The sequence below is a fragment of the Heteronotia binoei genome, chromosome 3 (assembly GCF_032191835.1).
Source record: "Heteronotia binoei isolate CCM8104 ecotype False Entrance Well chromosome 3, APGP_CSIRO_Hbin_v1, whole genome shotgun sequence".
Classification (NCBI taxonomy): domain Eukaryota; kingdom Metazoa; phylum Chordata; class Lepidosauria; order Squamata; family Gekkonidae; genus Heteronotia; species Heteronotia binoei.
In genome coordinates this window covers 99014182-99033540 of record NC_083225.1, presented here as the reverse complement: position 1 = coordinate 99033540, position 19359 = coordinate 99014182, and the positions used below count along the sequence as shown (strand labels likewise).

The 19359-nt window shown below is 44.4% G+C and overlaps 1 protein-coding gene across 1 annotated transcript in view; it reads left to right on the top strand.

Annotated features, from left to right (window-relative positions):
* MORC3 (MORC family CW-type zinc finger 3) overlaps window positions 1–19359 on the top strand; it is a 58759-nt gene that overhangs the window by 20258 nt on the left and 19142 nt on the right. Inside the window, exons 4-8 of the mRNA XM_060234274.1 lie at window positions 1147–1361; window positions 2516–2663; window positions 11942–12092; window positions 14295–14426; window positions 18586–18705. Of these exons, the coding sequence (XP_060090257.1) occupies window positions 1147–1361; window positions 2516–2663; window positions 11942–12092; window positions 14295–14426; window positions 18586–18705 (766 nt within the window). The remainder of the gene's footprint in view (window positions 1–1146; window positions 1362–2515; window positions 2664–11941; window positions 12093–14294; window positions 14427–18585; window positions 18706–19359) is intronic.

Genomic DNA, 19359 nt, shown 5'->3' with positions numbered 1-19359 from the left:
TTAAGTAATAAAACTCATGCAGTGGTGGCAAAATCAGGCACCCTGATTGGGTGGGACTATGGGACATCAGCTATTGGCTCATCACCCCCTCTAGCCTCACATTGGCTGACTCTGTTCTCCCCCGCCCATTGCTGGCCCAGGAACATTAAATCCAACCTCCAAAATGCTACTCTCACCTCAGGCACACCACCAACAAACATCTCCACTTTTCCATGTCCTCTGCACAGGGGGGATTAATCACTATGGGATGGAAGACCAGCAGGAGGGATAGCAGGCAAATCACTGTCATAATGCAAATAGGCAGCAAGGGAGCATTTCCTCACAGATCATGGCTCTTTCCTGTCACTCCCTCTCTCCCTCCTCCCCTCAGCCTCGCCCCTAGTCAGAGGCTGATGCTAGGCAACCAAATTATGTCTGTAAAGGGAGAGGCCTCAAATGAATAGTCCACCCACCAAAGTAGTTCTTTTCTCCAGGATGGGGAGAGAAATCTGCTGTCTGCAGTTGAGTTTTTCGCCTGGAGGTTGGCTACCCTAGACCTGGCAGCACCCTCGGGTTGACTTGATGCCACTGGCTGGCATCAATTAACTAGGCCTGGCTGCTTGCTCCTGTTCAGCAGCAGTCCCCCATAACAGCCAGCTTGTCAACTTGAGGGGTGGAGCATGGAGAAGGTGAGTTTCAGGAGGGGTGGGGCTTCAGGTACAGTGCCATAGACTCCATCCTCCAAGCTAGCTATTTCCTCCTGAGGAACTACAGTTGCAAACTCCAGGTGAGCTGGAAATCACTCAGAACTGCTCTCCAGATGACAGACATCAGCTCCTCTGGAGGTGGGGCAGAGTGAATACCTTCACTTGGGTGGGTGACACTCGCCCAGATTCTCTTTCTAGAGCCCAGGCCTTATTCTTAGTTTCTTCATAAACTGATTAGCAAGTGATACATTTGCATAGTCTTTAAAGTTAGCAGAGGAACACTTGCCTGAAGGGTGGGCTTGTTGAGCAACCAGTATATTAAAATTAGCAATAGATTCTGTTTCTAAAAGCAGATGTTTAAATTAACGCTGCTATCAAGCATTATGTTGCTTTTATTGAAACAGCACAGTGTGAAGCCATTTTCCTCTGTAATCTCATCTTTCCATCCCTTGTATTTCAGCTTTGGCTTTAGTGACAAAGTTACAATGAACGGTCATGTCCCTGTTGGATTGTACGGAAATGGATTTAAATCAGGATCAATGCGCCTTGGGAAAGATGCAATTGTGTTCACAAAAAATGAAGATACCATGAGCGTGGGCATGTTGTCACAGACCTTTTTGGCAGTTACAAAAGCAGAGCATGTGATTGTTCCCATAATATCATTCAACAAGAAACATATCCTTTTAGTGATTCCCCCCAACAAAATGCTATTTCACATCAATAAACTTTAAAATTTGAATGTTAATTTATTAATTGTTGATTCATGTATATCTTTTTTCCTTCAGAGCCCAAGGGTTCCCAGGAGGTCTGTCAGCCATTCAGAGATTGACCAGACTCAGATGTAGTTAACTGAAGAAAGGTTTATTTATTGTTATCATTTGTTTCTCTTTAATGGGGATCAAAAACAGTTTACTGTATTTTCCCCTCCTCAGCTGAATCCTTAACAACCCTGTGATGTACAGTAGGCTGAGAAAAAGTCAGTATGAATGACCTGAGGTTATTCCACAAGCTTTCATGGCACTGTGGGAATTCACAGCACTTGCTGTATCAAGAGGTAATAGTTGTAGACAGGTTTGTGGGGGGAAAAAGAGTTTGAACCTTAGGCAAGTTGCAGGGGGGTGATGTGTACTCCCATCCTTTGGTTAGCTAATGCCTACCTAAAAAAATTCATATATACACTGCTGTTCCTTCTATTCTCTTAACTTTGCTTTGGTTAAAGGGTAGCTAAGGAGCAGCAAAAGGAAACAACAGAAATGGCACCCCATTCTTTATCTAAAATACTCATTAGGAGCACAGTTTACATTGCAGATTAAGAATTGCAAAAGCAGCACATTTGTTGCATTTTATTCTATGCCTTACAGAGGAATCATAAGATCCCCACTTCAGATGTTTCCTTTTGGTGACATTATCCTCTTGGAGAGCTGGGGCTCTTTGGGAACTGGCTTTGAGGTGAGTCGAGCATTACCTACTCTCTCATTTTCCAAGTGGATTTAGAAGCATGGTAATGCTAGTGTTGCCACATGGCCACATGCTAATACCCCAGCCTTGCCTGATCTTATTAGAGCTTGGAAGCTGCACAGCTTCAGCCACGGTTAGTAGTTGGATGGGAGACAACCAAGAAAGACCAGGGTTGCTATGCAGGGGAAGGCAGTAGCAAGCCACCTCCACTCATCTCTTGCCTTGAAAGCCCTGGTCTTTCTAGATGTCTTCCTTGATTAGAATTGCAAAAGGGAAGTTTTTAAAATGACTTAAGACTTGCTTAGAAAGGGTACTGGTGAAAGGCTACACCCAGATGGAAAAAAATGAAATGTATTCTTAACATAATTTACGGCAAGTAATGAATCCCGAGGAATCAGCAGCCAGCTTGAAGGCTATCCTGGCACACTCCTTGTTTTCTACTGAAAAGGAGCTTCTTGCAGAGCTGGATGCCATCATAGGAAAAAAAGGAACAAGAATCATCATTTGGAACCTTCGAAGGTGAAATTTAATTGTTTAATTCTGGTGCTAGTAATACAAGTTCAACCTGTGAATTTGGTGAGACTACCAGTGTGTCACGGCTGGGGCCGGGTCAGGCAAAGTCCAGAGGCAGTCCGAGGTCTGTAGCCAGTAAGCAGGAGGGTCCGAGGCGCCAAATCCGAATCACTGTAGAAGTATCGCAGGTCTGAGGTCCAGAAGCCGAGGTCAGGGAGTCCAGAAGTCCAAAGCCAAAGTCAGGGAGTCAGGAACCAAAGTCAAGCCGGAGTGGATGCTAGAATGTCAGGGAGATGACTAGTTGCTTCCACAAAGCTTCCTCCCAAAGCCCACAGCTATATAGCCCTCTGCTGGCTGTTGCCCGTTTGGGCTAATTGCTGGCTCAGGGAGGCAGCCAGGATCCTGTTACCACTCAAGCATCCTTGCTCTTAGAAGGGCCAGAATCCTCTCAGAACTCAGGGCTCAGGGAGCGTCTTGCTTGTGAGCGTGCCGCCCTCCTCCGATCCCTGAGGTCCTGCCGGAGGCGGTCACGCACACGAGCCACCCGAGAGGGCGAGGCAGGGGGGCTGGGATCTTCTCCAGCAGGAGGCAGGGGCACTGGTGCAGGTGGCAGGGGCACAGTTTCCTCATCAGACTCAACTTCCTCTGAAGGGTCCCCAGCACCCATGACACTATCCCCCCCCCCAGGGCCCCCCTCCGTCGAGGGACCTGGAAGGTCGGGGTGGTCGTTGTGGAACTGGTGCACCAAGTCCGGGGCATGAAGATTGTCCTCGGGCTCCCAAGACCGGTCTTCTGGGCCGTATCCCTCCCAGTCCACCAGGTACTGGAGGCCTCCACGATGGTACCGGGAGTCCAGGATCTGGCGCACCTCATATTCTTCCTCGTCATCCACCAACACTGGTGGTGGCGGCGGTGGGGAAGGAGTCCGAGCTGGGTCAGGGGGTGCAGCCGGAACAAGGAGGGAGCGATGAAACACGGGGTGAATGCGGAGGTGGGGTGGCAACTGGAGCCTGAAGGCGACGGGGTTTATTTGTTCAACGACGGGGTAGGGTCCAATGAACCGTGCATCCAGCTTGTGAGACCGACCAGGCCGGCGCAGGTAGCGAGTTGAGAGCCACACCTGATCCCCCGGCTGCACTGGAGGGCCTTCTTGCCTCTTTCGGTCCGCAGCCCGTTTATATGCCTCCTTGGCTTGCTGTAGCTGCTCTCGGAGCAAGTCTTGGCTGGCACGGAGTTCTTGCAGGTAGGCATCGACGGCGGGGACATTCGTGGGTGGTAGGATCGCTGGGAAGAACCGAGGGTGGTACCCGTAGGTTGCAGCAAACGGGGTCATTTGGGTGGATGAATGGACCGCGTTGTTGTATGCAAACTCCGCTAGGGGCAATAGAGTGGTCCAGTCATCCTGCTGGTAACAGGTGTAACAGCGGAGATATTGCTCTAGCGTGGCATTGGTGCGCTCTGTCTGGCCATCTGTCTGTGGGTGGTAGGCCGAGGACAGGTGCACTCGAGTACCCAGGCTGGAATGGAGGGCTTGCCAGAACCGGGAGGAGAACTGAGGGCCCCGATCGGAGATCAGATGGGCTGGGAGTCCATGCAGACGAAAGATGTGTTGCAGGTAAAGCTGGGCCGTCTCCTGAGCTGTGGGGAGTTTCGGGCACGGAACAAAGTGGGCCATCTTGGTAAATAGGTCGACGACCACCCAGATACAAGTCTGACCCTTGGAGCGTGGAAGTTCCGTGATGAAGTCCATCGAGATGGTATCCCAGGGTCCTGAAGATGTGGGCAAGGGCTGCAGCAACCCTGAGGGTTTGGCTGGGATGTCTTTGGCCCGTCGGCAGACGTCACAGGAGCTGACATAGCGGGCAACATCAGCGCGAACTCGTGGCCACCAGAATTCCCTTGTCAGCAAGTGGGTGGTCTTATGCTGTCCAAAGTGCCCGGCGGGTAACGAGTCGTGGGTCAGGCGTAGCACTTCTGCTCGCAAGGGCCCGGGCGGCACATAGAGGCGTTCGCGGTGTAACAAGAGGCCGCCTCGAGTCGTGAACTCCCCTGTTGGGTCATCTTGGAGAGCCTGGAGGTGTTGCTGGACCCAGGGATCATTGGCCTGGCTAGCCCGAATGTCCTCCACGAGTGCTGGTGAAGTGGAGGTGGCTGCAAATACTGAGGGCGGCAGGATTGGAGCAGCGGGCGCGGTCTCAGTTGAGGCAGGGGCGTATTCCGGTTTCCGGGAGAGCGCGTCTGCTTTCCGGTTCTGGGTATGGGGGATGTAGGAGATCCGGAAGTCGAAGCGAGAGAAGAATAGGGACCACCGGATCTGGCGCTGGTTGAGACGGCGGGTGGTCTGGAGGTGTTCCAAGTTCCGGTGATCGGTGAGCACTTGAACAGGGTGGCGAGCCCCTTCGAGGTAATGTCGCCAAACCTCAAACGCCGCCTTGATCGCGAGCAACTCCCTCTCCCAGATGGTATAGTTCCTCTCTGCAGCAGTGAGCTGCCGCGAGTAATAGGCGCAGGGCTGTAGTGGCTGGGACGGCTCCTCGCGCTGGGACAGCACTGCTCCCAGGGCCACGTTGGAGGCATCAGCTTCCACCGTAAAGGGAAGCTGGGGGTCGGGGTATCTCAGGAGTGGCCCGGTGGCAAAGCGAGTCTTCAGGGTGGAGAAGGCGTTTTCGGCCTCTGGGGACCAGTGGAAGGGTTCTTTGGGGCGGAGTAGTTGAGTCAGGGGTGTGGTCAGGGATGCGTAGGCCGGGATGAATTGCCGATAGTAGTTGGCAAAACCGAGGAACCGCTGCAGGTCTTTGCGATTCTGAGGAGCCTGCCAGGTCAGGACCGCTTCTACTTTTTTCGGGTCCATGAGGATCCCCTGCGGTGACACGATGTGCCCAAGGAACTCGACGGAGCGCAGGTCGAAGTCGCACTTCTCCAGCTTGGCGTAGAGACCATGGGCTCGTAGGCGCTGCAGGACCTGGCGGACGTGCTCGGCGTGCTGGGCAGGATTGCGGGAGTAAATTAGAATGTCATCCAGGTATATGATCGCGAAGCGGTCGAGCAGGTCCCGGAATATGTCATTCATGAACCTCTGGAAGACAGCGGGGGCATTGGTCAGTCCGAAGGGCATTACCAGGTGCTCGTACTGCCCGTATCGGGTCCCAAACGCGGTCTTCCATTCGTCTCCGGGCCGTATGCGCACCAAATTGTACGCTCCACGGAGGTCCAGCTTGGTGTAGATTTGGGCCCCCTTTAGGCGATCCAAGAGTTCAGGGATCAGTGGTAGAGGGTACCGGTCGCGGATGGTGATCTTGTTCAGGGCCCGGTAGTCATTGCACAGCCGGAGCTCCCCACTTTTCTTCTTCACGAAGAGCACTGGAGCAGATAGGGGAGAGGTTGAGGGTCGGATGAATCCGCGTTTCAGGTTCTTGTCCAGGAAGTCTCGCAGAGCTGCCAACTCCGGCTCCGACATTGGGTACAGACGCCCCACCGGGAGTGGTGCCCCAGGTACCAAATCAATGGCACAGTCGTAGGGCCGGTGAGGGGGAAGCTGATCAGCTCCTGTCTCTTCGAAGACATCAGCAAAGTCCACATACTTCTGAGGGAGCTGAGGACCACCACTCGGGATGCCAGCTGCTAGAGTGGTGGGAGGAGTCAGATGGGGGCATGGGTCTCGGAAGCGTAGTTCCTGCTGGGCCCAGTCCACGATGGGGTTGTGCAGCTTCAGCCAGGAAAGGCCTAGAATCAGCGGGAAGCGAGGCATGCGGGCGACATCAAACCGCAGCTGTTCTTGGTGCTGCTGGACGTGGAAGGTGATGGGACAGGTCTCCTGGGTGACGGGGCCAGAACGGAGGAGGCGCCCGTCAATAGCCTCCACCAGCGACGGAATCCCTTTTGTCTGCACAGGGATCTGGTGCTGCTTCACAAAGGCGGCATCTATAAAACAGTGGGCCGCTCCCGAGTCCAGCATGGCATACACGAACAGCCAGCGTTCGTCAGGCAGACGGAGTTTGACTGGTAGCAGGAATGGCCCTGGGGTATCAGCCCGCTGTTCGGAGGACCCAGCTAGTCGCCCCAGGCTGGGGGGTCCACTTACGCCTGGGGCTGCCCTTTTGGCGGCGGTGGCAGCGAAGGTCCAGGTATCCGATGCTTAGCAGGGCAGCCAGAGGCATAGTGGCCTGCCGTGCCGCAGTAGAGGCACAGATTCTGCGTGCGGCGTCTGGTCTTTTCCTCTGGGGTCAGGTGGGGTCGAGCAGCTCCATGCTGCATAGGCTCATCCTTGGTGCTGGTACTAGCTGGGGACGGGCGAGGAGCCAGGTAGCACGGCGCAGGGAGCTGGCGCCCTCTGGTCTTGGCTTGGCGGCGACTTTCCAGGCGGCCATCGATGCGGAGGCAGAGGGTGATAAGTTCTTGGAGCGTGGGTGGCTGCTCCACCCTGGCCAGTTCATCCAGGACCTCCTCTGCCAACCCCTCAGTAAACTGGTCCATCTGGGCAGCCTCATTCCACGCCAAGTCCTGGGTCAGGAGCTTGAATTCAGTGGCATATTGAGCCACCGAGGAGTTGCCTTGTTTCAGTGCCCTGATCTTCCGGTTGGCTGTGGCTGCTTGGACTGGGTTTGAGAAAGCAGCAGACAGGTGGGCCTCAAACCCCTGGTAATCAGTCAGTAGGGGAGAGGACGCGACCAGTAAGGGTGTGGCCCATTTGGCCGCCTGCCCCTTTAACAGACTGATGACGAAACACACCTTGGTTTTGTCATTGAGGAAGTCCCGTGCTCTCAGTTCAAAGTACAGCCGACACTGTGCTAGGAAGGCAGGAAATTCTTCCACGGCACCCCCAAATCTGTCAGGTGGGGGAACTGGGCACTTGGCTGGAGCACTGGCCGCAGGTTGTTGCTGCAAGTGCACTACTGCCTGTGTTAGCTGCTGTACCTGGGCTTGGAGCGCAGCCAGTAGTTCTGTGGTTTCACTTGCTTCAGCATCCATCCTGTGGAGTGGGTGTTTGTCGGTGGAAGCAATCTGTCACGGCTGGGGCCGGGTCAGGCAAAGTCCAGAGGCAGTCCGAGGTCTGTAGCCAGTAAGCAGGAGGGTCCGAGGCGCCAAATCCGAATCACTGTAGAAGTATCGCAGGTCTGAGGTCCAGAAGCCGAGGTCAGGGAGTCCAGAAGTCCAAAGCCAAAGTCAGGGAGTCAGGAACCAAAGTCAAGCCGGAGTGGATGCTAGAATGTCAGGGAGATGACTAGTTGCTTCCACAAAGCTTCCTCCCAAAGCCCACAGCTATATAGCCCTCTGCTGGCTGTTGCCCGTTTGGGCTAATTGCTGGCTCAGGGAGGCAGCCAGGATCCTGTTACCACTCAAGCATCCTTGCTCTTAGAAGGGCCAGAATCCTCTCAGAACTCAGGGCTCAGGGAGCGTCTTGCTTGTGAGCGTGCCGCCCTCCTCCGATCCCTGAGGTCCTGCCGGAGGCGGTCACGCACACGAGCCACCCGAGAGGGCGAGGCAGGGGGGCTGGGATCTTCTCCAGCAGGAGGCAGGGGCACTGGTGCAGGTGGCAGGGGCACAGTTTCCTCATCAGACTCAACTTCCTCTGAAGGGTCCCCAGCACCCATGACACAGTGGGCCTGTGTAAAGAATCTAAAAGCTTTATTGCTTTTCTACTTACATAAAATAACAAACAGGATCCTGGGATGAAAAAATACTGAGGTGTGAATGGGGTTCATAGGAGAATGTTACCACTGGAAAGCAAAAATAATAATGAAAAAAACCTCATTATGACTTTGCTATGTCAGAAGTGAATGGGGGATCCAGGCCTGAATTTTTCTCTTGAAAAAGGGAAATCCTGTTATCTTTTAAAATATGTTACGAATAGCACAGGGAGGCATAGTCGAGAGTCTGCTGTAGAAAGAGAATTGGTAGAAATAGTCACCTCTTTATATAAAAACTTAATGGTATCTTCAAGTTTTCAGAACTATGGAGTTATGCACATGCCACTGTATTATAATGTGGGCCATGTACTTCGAACAGTAGAATAAATTTTTAAAAAGTCAAGCACATTTAAGAAAAATTAGTAAAATGCATTTTGGGGGGATAAAGCCAGCATAATAGGTTGCATGGCATGCTAGCTTAGCCAAATTGCGGGGTTATAGGTGGAGAGGAGGGGGGGGGGGGGGTAGTGATTGTGCTCTTAAAAAAGCTAATGCTTTAAAATATTTTAAATACCATCAAAACCAGTTAACTGTCTGGTCTCAGCTGTACTGGGATTTATAAGATCAGAGAGTTTTCTCTTCGCTTGATAGTCTAACTTGTTTTGGGCATTAAGCCAGTAAACTGTACTTATAGGATCAGAAAGTGTAATGTGTTGAGGTAGCTTTTGCTAACTAGGCCCAGATACTTTGGTTTGCCTTCCCTGCCTCTTTATAGATATGTAGTCAAATGTGGTAGTTTAGTACACACAAAATGCCAAAGAATCCTTATAATCGATGTTCCCTATAAGCTCCACAGTGTTGTGTGCAGAAAACGTTAGTAGCATTAAAGTTGTGAGCGGGTCTACATTTGGCTATTGTATAAATTAGTATTTTAGAAGATTACATCCGCAACCTTATAAAAATCTCAGAATAAATTCTTTTAAATTCTATTTAAACTATACTTTAAACATATCAGCACTTGGCAGGGGCGGGGGGGGGGGGGATTCTTGCAGTCTCCTTTGGGTGTTTGGGTGTTTCAGCAATATATGACAACCAGCATTACAGGTCAAGTATAAGAGAGGAGGAACAAACCCTGTCAGAACTCTGCCTAACCTAACGAACAGGAACTTGCTTAAATGTTATTAACCTGCCCATACTACTTATTTATTCAAATATTTATATCCCACTTTTCCCTGTGACTCAAGGCAGCTTACAAATCATATTGAAAAGCGTAATGGGATGTGCAAAACCCCCACTTTTTCCAGCTCTGTTGTAGCCTGTGGGCACTGTTACAGTCAATGGCCCCAGAGGATATAATGGAGAATAATTCAGGGGTATCTGAGGCTTTGGAGGAGCTGTTTTTTGAGGTAGAGGCACCAGATTTGTGCTGCTGGTGTATCTTCTCAGAAACCTCCCTAAGTTTCAAAAAGATTGGACCAATTCTGTAGACCCCAGAAGGAGGTGTCCCATCCTCCATTGCCTTCTGGGCAGCAGCTGAAATTCCTGAGCAGCCTGTTAAATTTTTGTTCACTAGCGCCCCCTAGCACAGCTTAGAGGGAACAATGCAGAGTTAGAATGCATTCTTAATCTAAGCCTTTGGCAGACTTTAAAGGGTATACCTCTGCTTAGGATCACTCTGTCAGTCATGTTAGTCCTTCCTTAACTATTAAACTTTGTCTCAGGAGTAGCACTGCAATCCTATGCAGAGCTACTCCAGTATAAAAGGTAAAGGTAGTCCCCTGTACAAGCACCAGTTGTTTTTCGACTCTGGGGTGACGTTGCTTTCATGTTTTCATGGCAGACTTTTAAAGGGTGGTTTGCCATTGCCTTCCCCAGTCATCTACACTTTCCCCCCAGCAAGCTAGGTACTCATTTTACCGACCTCGGAAGGATGGAATGCTCCCGAAGTGGGAGCATATACAGCCAGTGGGAGCATATACAGCCGAAATGGGAGCATATACAGCCAGGGCTGCGTGAACTGCACTGGCTGCCGGTTACATACCGGGTTCGCTACAAAGTGCTGGTTATTACCTTTAAAGCCCTATATGGCCGAGGACCGGCCTACCTGAGGGACTGTCTTTCCCCATATGAGCCCCAGAGAGCACTGAGGTCAGCAGGGAAGAACAAGCTGACTATCCCTGGGCCAAAAGAGGCCAAATTGCAGAACACTCGCGCATGGGCTTTTTCCATCGTGGCTCCATGCCTATGGAACCAGCTCCTGGAGGAGGTGCGGGCCCTGCGGAGTCTTGACCAATTCCACAGGGCCTGCAAGACCACCCTTTTTAAGCTGGCTTTTACGGACTGCTGATTTATGATCGTTAAATAAATGGATCCGCCAACATGATTTTGTTTTAGGGATCCTCACTATCATGTAAACTGACAGAAATAATAATAATAATAATAATAAATTTATTTTATTTGTACCCCGCCCTCCCCTGCCGAAGCAGGCTCAGGGCGGCTAACAATACGATGACCAATGGTGCACCAAACAATAAAACAGTTACATTAGAGACATTAAATTAAACATTAATTAACCTTAAAAACCTGTTAAAACAATTAACTAAAACATATTATAACACTATCCTTGACGCTCTTCTAGTTAGTGCTGATGGCGGATTTTCTTCGTTGTCGGTATAATTCAGTTATTCATAAAAGCTAATTTAAAAAGGGTGGTCTTGCAGGCCCTGCGGAACTGATCAAGGTTCCGCAGGGCCCGCACCTCCTCTGGGAGTTGGTTCCAGAGATGTGGGGCTGCGGCCGAAAAGGCCCGAGAGCGAGTATTCTGTAGTTTAATTTGTCTTGGCCCAGGGGTAGTCAGTCTGTTCTTTCCTACTGACCTCAGTGCTCTCTGGGGTTCATACGGGGAGAGACGGTCCTTCAGGTAGGCTGGTCCTCGGCCATATAGCGCCAGGAACATCACTGTCACTGTCAGATTAAGTTAACTGTAAATTGAATTGCTTTTAAATAATGTTAATTTTTAAAGCCTTGTATATTTATTGTACTGTATATTTTATGGATGTTGTTAGCCGCCCTGAGCCTGCTTCGGCGGGGAGGGCGGGATATAAATAAAATTTTATTATTATTATTATTATTATTATTATTATTATTATTATTATTATTATTATTATGGAAGGCTGAGTCAACCTGAAGCCAGCTACCTGAACCCAGCTTCCTCTGGAATCGAACTCAGGCCATGAGCAGAGGGCTCCGACTGCAGTACTGCAGCTTTACCACTCTACACCATGGGGCTCTTGTCTTCACGATATAAGCCTACCAGAATTCTGGATAGGACTGTATTGTGAGTCTAATAAATGGTGTTTTATTCATCGTCTGTCTAACTGACTATGCAGTAATACAGCACTTTTTGTGACTATAAGAGCAGCAGCTTTGTCCAGTGAATTCAGAAAGCAACTCCTGGATGTGGTTTAGCTTTCAAAACAGAAGATTTATATATTTATAGAAAAAAGTTTAATAATTTACATGTTGGTTACAGCATACTCCCTAAGAGGGTTTAAGGAATTTTGAGTCTCAAGACCAAAGATATCAACAGAGGACCATGATACTACATTTGTGTGCCAGTAATTATTAAATTCAGATTATTTGAATTTTCTTCCTCAGAGAGAAAAACGAACAAACAGAATTTGATTTTGATACAGATAAATACGATATTAGAATTCCTGCAGATTTAGATGAAGTAACAGGAAAAAGGGGTTATAAAAAGCAAGAGAGACAAGACCAAATTGTTCCTGAAAGTGACTATTCGTTACGGGTGTGTATGATCATATTTTTAATGTTATGCTCCAGTACATATATGAATTATTACTCTTTTTGTCATCTAAGCCTCAAAAATATTTAACTGATTTAACATTAAAATTTCAGTGTGAAAATAATGGACCTTCTTGCTGGTCTTAATATTTCATGGTATACCTTAATAGCTTCCTTGCTCCTTTTAATGATTTTGAGTAACTGGAATAGAATGATGAGGATTGTGAGAACATCCAAGCTTAAGAAATTAGGCGGTTCATATTTCAGTTATGAATATTATTCTTAACCATATTTGTACTACTACTTAGACCAAAATTCCCTTTCTATTTTTGCTTGTCTTAGCCTAAGAAACAATAACTTTCCAGAGGCTATCCTTTCAAGTGTACAGGGCAGCTCTGTATCTTCATTTAACTAATTAACTAGGAATTGCTGTTTTCCTGTTAAATTGGCAAGTTGGGAAGGGAGTACTGTTCTGGAAAATGATATTGGTAAAAATTCTGTTTTACTATATGAACAATATTTCTGATCATACACCGTCTGAACTAAAAGGAAATTAAAATGATAATTATGACCTCCCCACCTGCAACAAAATTATAAGAGGAAACCACAAAAAATGCAAACGCGAAAACCCAAACAGGCTAGCGGTTGTGAATTACTGGCAATACACTTAAACAAATTGAACTGTATAATTCAGAAAATATCATAAAGATACAATTTACGCAAAGCTGATAACATGAATTTACACAAGTGAATTCCTGTGACTTCAAATTGTCTCAGCAGAACGCCAGCAAAACCGGGAGAACTTAAATCATCAGTTCAAAATGTCACAAGTTCCACTGCAATCATTTTCACACTTATGAGGCAAACCACAGTGCCATTCTTCAGAGACTGTCAGTGGTGCAAGAGCTAAACCCCAATTCCATGAGTTGATCAGGACATCTTGGGAGGAGCCAGCAATCTTGACTCGGCATGTTTAGCGTATTGACCACGAATATATGAAATATTGCAAGACCCCTGTGTGAACATCTGACGAAGCCATTCAGTGTGAAACGGCTGGCTCCAGCGTACAGCTCTGTGATCAACTCATGGAATTGGGGTTTAGCTCTTGCACCACTGACAGTCTCTGAAGAATGATTGCAGTGGAACTTGTGACATTTTGAACTGATGATTTAAGTTCTCCCGGTTTTGCCGGGGTTCTGCTGAGTCAGTTTGAAGTTACAGGAATTCACTTGTGTAAATATTTTTATGATATTTTCTGAATTATACACTTCAATTTGTTTAAGTGTGTTGCCAGTATTTCACAACTGCTAGCCTGTTCGGGTTTTCACCTCCCCACCTGCAAGTCAGAGAAAGGGCACCCCAGTCTTCAGTGGGGGAAGGGAGGAAGCCTACTTCAGCTCCCAGCTGCAGGGTGGCATTTTGGTCATTTAAACTTTAAAAGGCCACTGTGTAGGTGATAGGCCTGCCTGCCTAGTCCAGAGGCCAGGTCTTCTGCATATAGGAAATAATTGTCTTTTAAAAGCCAAATGCCTTGAGGACCATCTGGGGGCCAGGACAGGCTTCCTGTCTGTTCCTCCTTGCTCCTGCTGCCTCGGGATGGGCATGCTGAAGGGCCTTTCTTTTCTGCGGGCAATAACCCAGGTCTTCTGCTAATTGGAAATAATGACACTGTGCTCCATAGCTGCTCCTCTCTCCCCAGCATGATTCCCAAATCAATATTATCAGTAGAAATATTGGAATTCAATATTATTGGAAAGATTTTAAGTTTCAGATAATGCAATACTGAAAACATAAGGCATTTTATCAGGTTGCTAATTATCTGATTGCACACCCCTACTGGAGTCCATAATGACACTGCTGACTAATCACAGAGCAGCATTGCACTCTCCATATATGGGGAAAAATTATCTCTGGTCTGGCTGTTTGGTCTCACATGTTCAGAATCCTTTTTGAATAACCAGGACATGTATATAAATTGTGTGCAAGAATGAGTTTCTTTTAAATGTTTATTTGACTTTTATTTCAGGCTCTTGCAGCTTTTTGAAAACTGTTTTAGGCACTAAAATGGTGGCAGCATCTCCAGGTCCAGCCTGGGGGCACCATCATATTTAATTGTGCCCAGTGACTTACTGGAAATTAGGCTTCCTGTTTAGATTTAGCTTGTGAGCTGTGCAAAAATAACAAGAGATTTTCGTTTGTTTTTCAGGCTTATTGCAGTATTTTGTATTTGAAGCCAAGAATGCAAATCATTATAAGAGGACAAAAAGTGCAAACACAGCTGGTTTCCAAAAGCCTTGCCTATATAGAACGGGATGTTTATAGGCCAAAATTTTTGGCTGTATCCTTTATTACTGTGAAGTTCAATGTGACTAAATACAATGAATTTTTTTCTCCTCTCTTTAGTTGTTAGCTTCTAATTATCTCCAGTACAAGATTTGAAGCATCCTTCCTGGCAACAGATCTTGCCACCATGTATTGCTTTGGAAGCTGAAAAAATCAAGGTGTGATGCTGCATTGTGCTTACTTAGCTTTCTTTCTTAGAAAGAGCCACTACTGGCATGGTACCACATTGAACTTGGATTTTTAGCCATGGCTATGCTGTTCAGCCCTTAATTTGACTCTGAGTTTCTCTTATACAAAATGATTCTTGCCCAGGCTAACATTGAAAGCTAATGTAACCTTGAGTATGTAGAGTCTGAAATCATTCGTATTTATTATATAGTAAACATAACATGGTTGATATGTAATGAGCACTTTGCTACAAGCAGATAGATAGCTGAATTATAGAAATTATTTGAAAAGTGGTTATAGTTACTGGTTAGAATTTAAGGAAGTAAAAAGTTTTGTTGGTCCTTGATAGTTGAACAAAAGTCATTTGGTGTAATGGCTGCCAAACTAAATGAAATTAGTTGGACTTGAGGTTTAGGAGTGGGGTGATGTTTTGCAAGCATATTTTCATGTTTTTAAATTTCAGTTTATTTAATCTGGTATTAATCTTGGAAATGTCTTTGACAAGCCACTCTGAGAGATAGGCACTTAACTTTCTGACCAGGAAGAGCTAGTGTAATACATTATTAGGCATTGCCAGATAGCAGTTTTGAAGACCATATAAGTTTCGACATATTTCTCTTCAAGTCCAAATGCTCCATATTATCTCCGATATGTTTAGTAATTATGTTAAAAGTAATGTGAATATGTACTAAGTCCCCTGCTTCTAGCCACTGAAAGTTGTTGGTGCTATTTAGTGTAATTATAACTTTTTTTTTCCTCCAGAAAATTGTAGTTTATTTTACAAATACAACAGGTTGGGTCTCTTTTTTAAAAATAATAACTCCATAGCATTCCTGAAAGTGCAGTTCAGAATCAACATTCCATATGTTACATTAAATAATAAGGCTAAAAGAGCGAAAGAAAAATAGAGGTTGGACATTCAAAATGAGATAAAGAAAAAAGAAGAGGAACTGAGAAAAAGACCAGGGAAAAAGAAAATTATAAGGGAGATTACTGTATTACAAACCCAAATGAGACATTTGTTGAATAAAGAAGTAGAATGGAATTTGAAAAAACTGCAACAGAAATCTTTTGAGGGTGCGAATAAACCTGGGAAGTATTTAGCCTGGCAATTGAAGAAAAAGAGAGAAAGTAAAATTATTAATAAAATTGTGGCTGTTGGAAGAGAGATCAATCAAGAAGGAATAAAAAGACAGTTTTTTAAGTATGATGCTAATTTATTTAAGGGTGTGAAGATAAAAAAAGAAAAGATTGACGCGTATTTGCAAAATATTAAAATAGCACCCTTAACTGAATATATGACGAAAATTTTGAATGATCCAATTGAAAAAATTAAAATTAAAGGAGCAATTAATGCAATGAAAATGGGAAAGGCACCTGGGCCAGATGGATATACGGCTAAATTTTTTAAACCTTTAAAGAATTAGTACCAAAACTGCAAAAATTGATGAATATGATAATAAAAGGAAAAATACCTAACACTTGGAAAGAAGCTGTAATTTTGTTGATCCCCAAGGAAGAGAGAGATGTTACGAACGTACAGAACTACAGACCAATTTCATTATTAAATAATGATTATAAGATATACACAAGAATCTTGGCAGAACAACTTAAACAATATTTGATTAACTTCATAAAGGAAGATCAAGCAGGATTTCTCCCTAAAAGGCAAATAAGAGACAATATAAGAACAGTTGTAAATATTGTAGAATATTATGAAAAACATCCAGAAAAGGAAGTCGCATTATTTTTTGCAGATGCAGAGAAAGCCTTTGATAATTTGAACTGGGACTTTATGTTTGCAGTAATGGAAAAGATAGAACTTGGAGAACATTTCATAAGAATGATAAAAGCAATATATATGGAACAGCGAGCAAAGTTGTGTATAAATGCAGACCTCACAGAGGATATGATGATCAGTAAAGGTACAAGACAAGGTTGTCCGCTTTCACCATTGTTGTTTATAATGACTCTTGAAATTTTGTTGATGCAAATATTAGATGATTAAAAAATAGATGGATGAAAATTAGAGGATTTACTTATAAATTTAGAGCGTTTGCTGATGCTATAATGTTTATAGCTGAAAATCCTATACAAGTAATACCTTTGCTGTTAGCCAAGATACAAGAATATGGAGAGCTGGCGGGACTTTATATTAATAAAGAAAAATTGAAATTTTTGTGTAAAAATATGCAAGTAAACCATCAAAAGGAATTTCAGAGACTGACAGGATGTGGAGTTACTTCTAAAGTAAAATATTTGGGCTTGGAGATAACAATGAGGAATATTGATTTGTTCAAAAATAACTATGAAAAGCTATGGCATAAGATGGATGAAGATATGGTGAAATGGAATAAACTTAATTTATCATTGCTGGGCAGAATAGCTGCAATTAAGATGAATATTCTGCCGAGAATAATGTATTTGTTTCAAACTGTTCCGATTGTGAAAGATAGCAAACAATTTAATAAATGACAGAGGAAGATTTCAGAATTTGTTTGGGCTGGGAAGAAACAAGGATTAAAATGAAAATTTTAACAGATGCTAAAGAGAGAGGAGGATTCCAGCTACCAGATTTAAGACTATATCATGATGCAGTTTGCTTAGTATGGATAAAGGAGTGGATGACGCTGTTGAATAAAAAACTTTAATGTTGGAAGCTCATGGAAATAAGTTCGGCTGGCATGCTTATATGTACTATGGGAAGAAAAAGATGGATGGTTTTTTTTCTCATCATTATATCAGAAATAATTTGTTAAATACATGGATGAAATACAAGAAATATGGTGATGAGAGAAAGCCATTATGGATAGTGCCAGCAGAAGTAATAAAAATAACAGCTGAAACTAGTGAAGAGAGAGGGTTGTCATATAATCAATTACTAAAAATACAAAGTGGCAAAATAGAATTGAAAACTGCTGAGGAGTTGAATAAAAAATATGATTGGTTTCAAATGCAACAAATAAAAAGCCTGGTGGAGAATGATATTAAAACTGAAGGAATAAGACGTGAGCAAACGGAAGTAGAAAAAGTTCTGCTTGGAGATAATGAAAAATTAATTTCAAAAATGTATAAGTTACTGTTAAAACGGTCTACGGAAGATGAGGTAGTAAAATCTCAAATGATTAAGTGGGCAATCAGTGTAAATAAAGAAATACAGATGGATACATGGGAGTATCTTTGGAAGAACTCTATGAAACTATCAACATGTCAGAATATAAAAGAAAATTGTTTTAAGATGATGTATAGGTGGTATATGACTCCTAAAAAATTGGCAAAGATGAATAAAAAGATGCCAGACAGATGTTGGAAATGTAGAAGACATGAAGGTTCTATTTATCATATGTGGTGGACTTGTGAAAGAGCGAAAAAGTATTGGCAGATGATTCAACAAGAAATTTCAAGGATCTTGGGATATGAATTCAAGAAAGTAGCAGAGACTTTTTTATTGGAATTACAAATGGAAAAATTTCCAAAAGAAGATAGAACTTTGATCTGGTACTTGCTTTCAGCGGCTAGGACATTGTATGCGCAGTTATGGAAGCAAGAAAAAATACCAGAAAAATGGGATTGGATTGTAAAAGTTATAACATGGAGTGAGATGGACAAACTAACAAGAATTTTAAGAGACTATGATTTGGAAGCGTATGAAAAGGAGTGGAAAAAGTTTAGATGCTATGTAGAAGAAGAATGGAATATAAAAGGATTTTGGACAATTTTTTAATAACGATCAAGTATTAGAAAAAAGTAGAATATGAATATAGGTTCTTATGGTTTAAGGGTACCTTTAAATGATAGTATTTTAAGTATATAACTTCGGCGGGAGTCAAATAACGGGGGGAGGAGGGATTAGAAAATAGCATATGGGATAGATAAAAAGAAGGTATTAATGGATATGGTTACCATATGTTATCAATAAAATTGTTTTTAAAGAACATTCCATATGAAGAGGGAGTGTGAATACTTTCCCTAACATCCTCAAACAGCCGAAAACTGTGAGAATTACTTTTGGATTCAATTGCCGAAATAATGACCATTATGGAATGATGATGTACCATAGAAACAGACTAATTAAGGCTTATGAAAGAGTTGGTTGTCAGCAAAAGGTAAGAATAATTTTGTACACTAAGCTATGACTGTGTCTTCATGAATTTTATAGTAACACTTGTATGTTTTCGGTGTAAAATCCCTAGATTGGATCCAAACTTCCTTGCAAATAGAAGGGATTTTTGTCAGTACTCGCTTATACTGAAGCCACCTGCATATCCTCTGCACCAAAGAACTGCTCATGCATGTCCAAGTACCCTTAACAAAGGGAGTCACAGTTCAGCTGGAGTAAGAGTGGCATAAAAATGTGCTAGGAAATTTGCTATCATGTTCAGATCAGCAAACATCTTCTAAATCAAAATTGGAAGCTACAGTTTCAGATGGATTTCTAGCTCTGTTTTATAGGCAAAAGTCAGACATAGCAGAAACTTTCAAATGTTGTAGTAAGCAGACTGAAAATAAAGCCAAGCTAGAGAGAGTAGGAGGAAAGTACATTAGTCTCACCTTTAATCTTGAGACATTATGTTCAGTAGTTAGCCATTGATTAAATTCAGTATTTTTATTTAAGAAGTCACATTTTTATCTGCCTTTTTTCAAATATTACCACGAAGTTTAAACAATTCTGATGCTTTCAGTGAAGAGTTGATTAGGAACTTTCTGTTATCTCAGCAGTACAGTCAGTGTCTTAGGCAGGGCAAGAGCCTTCCATTTAT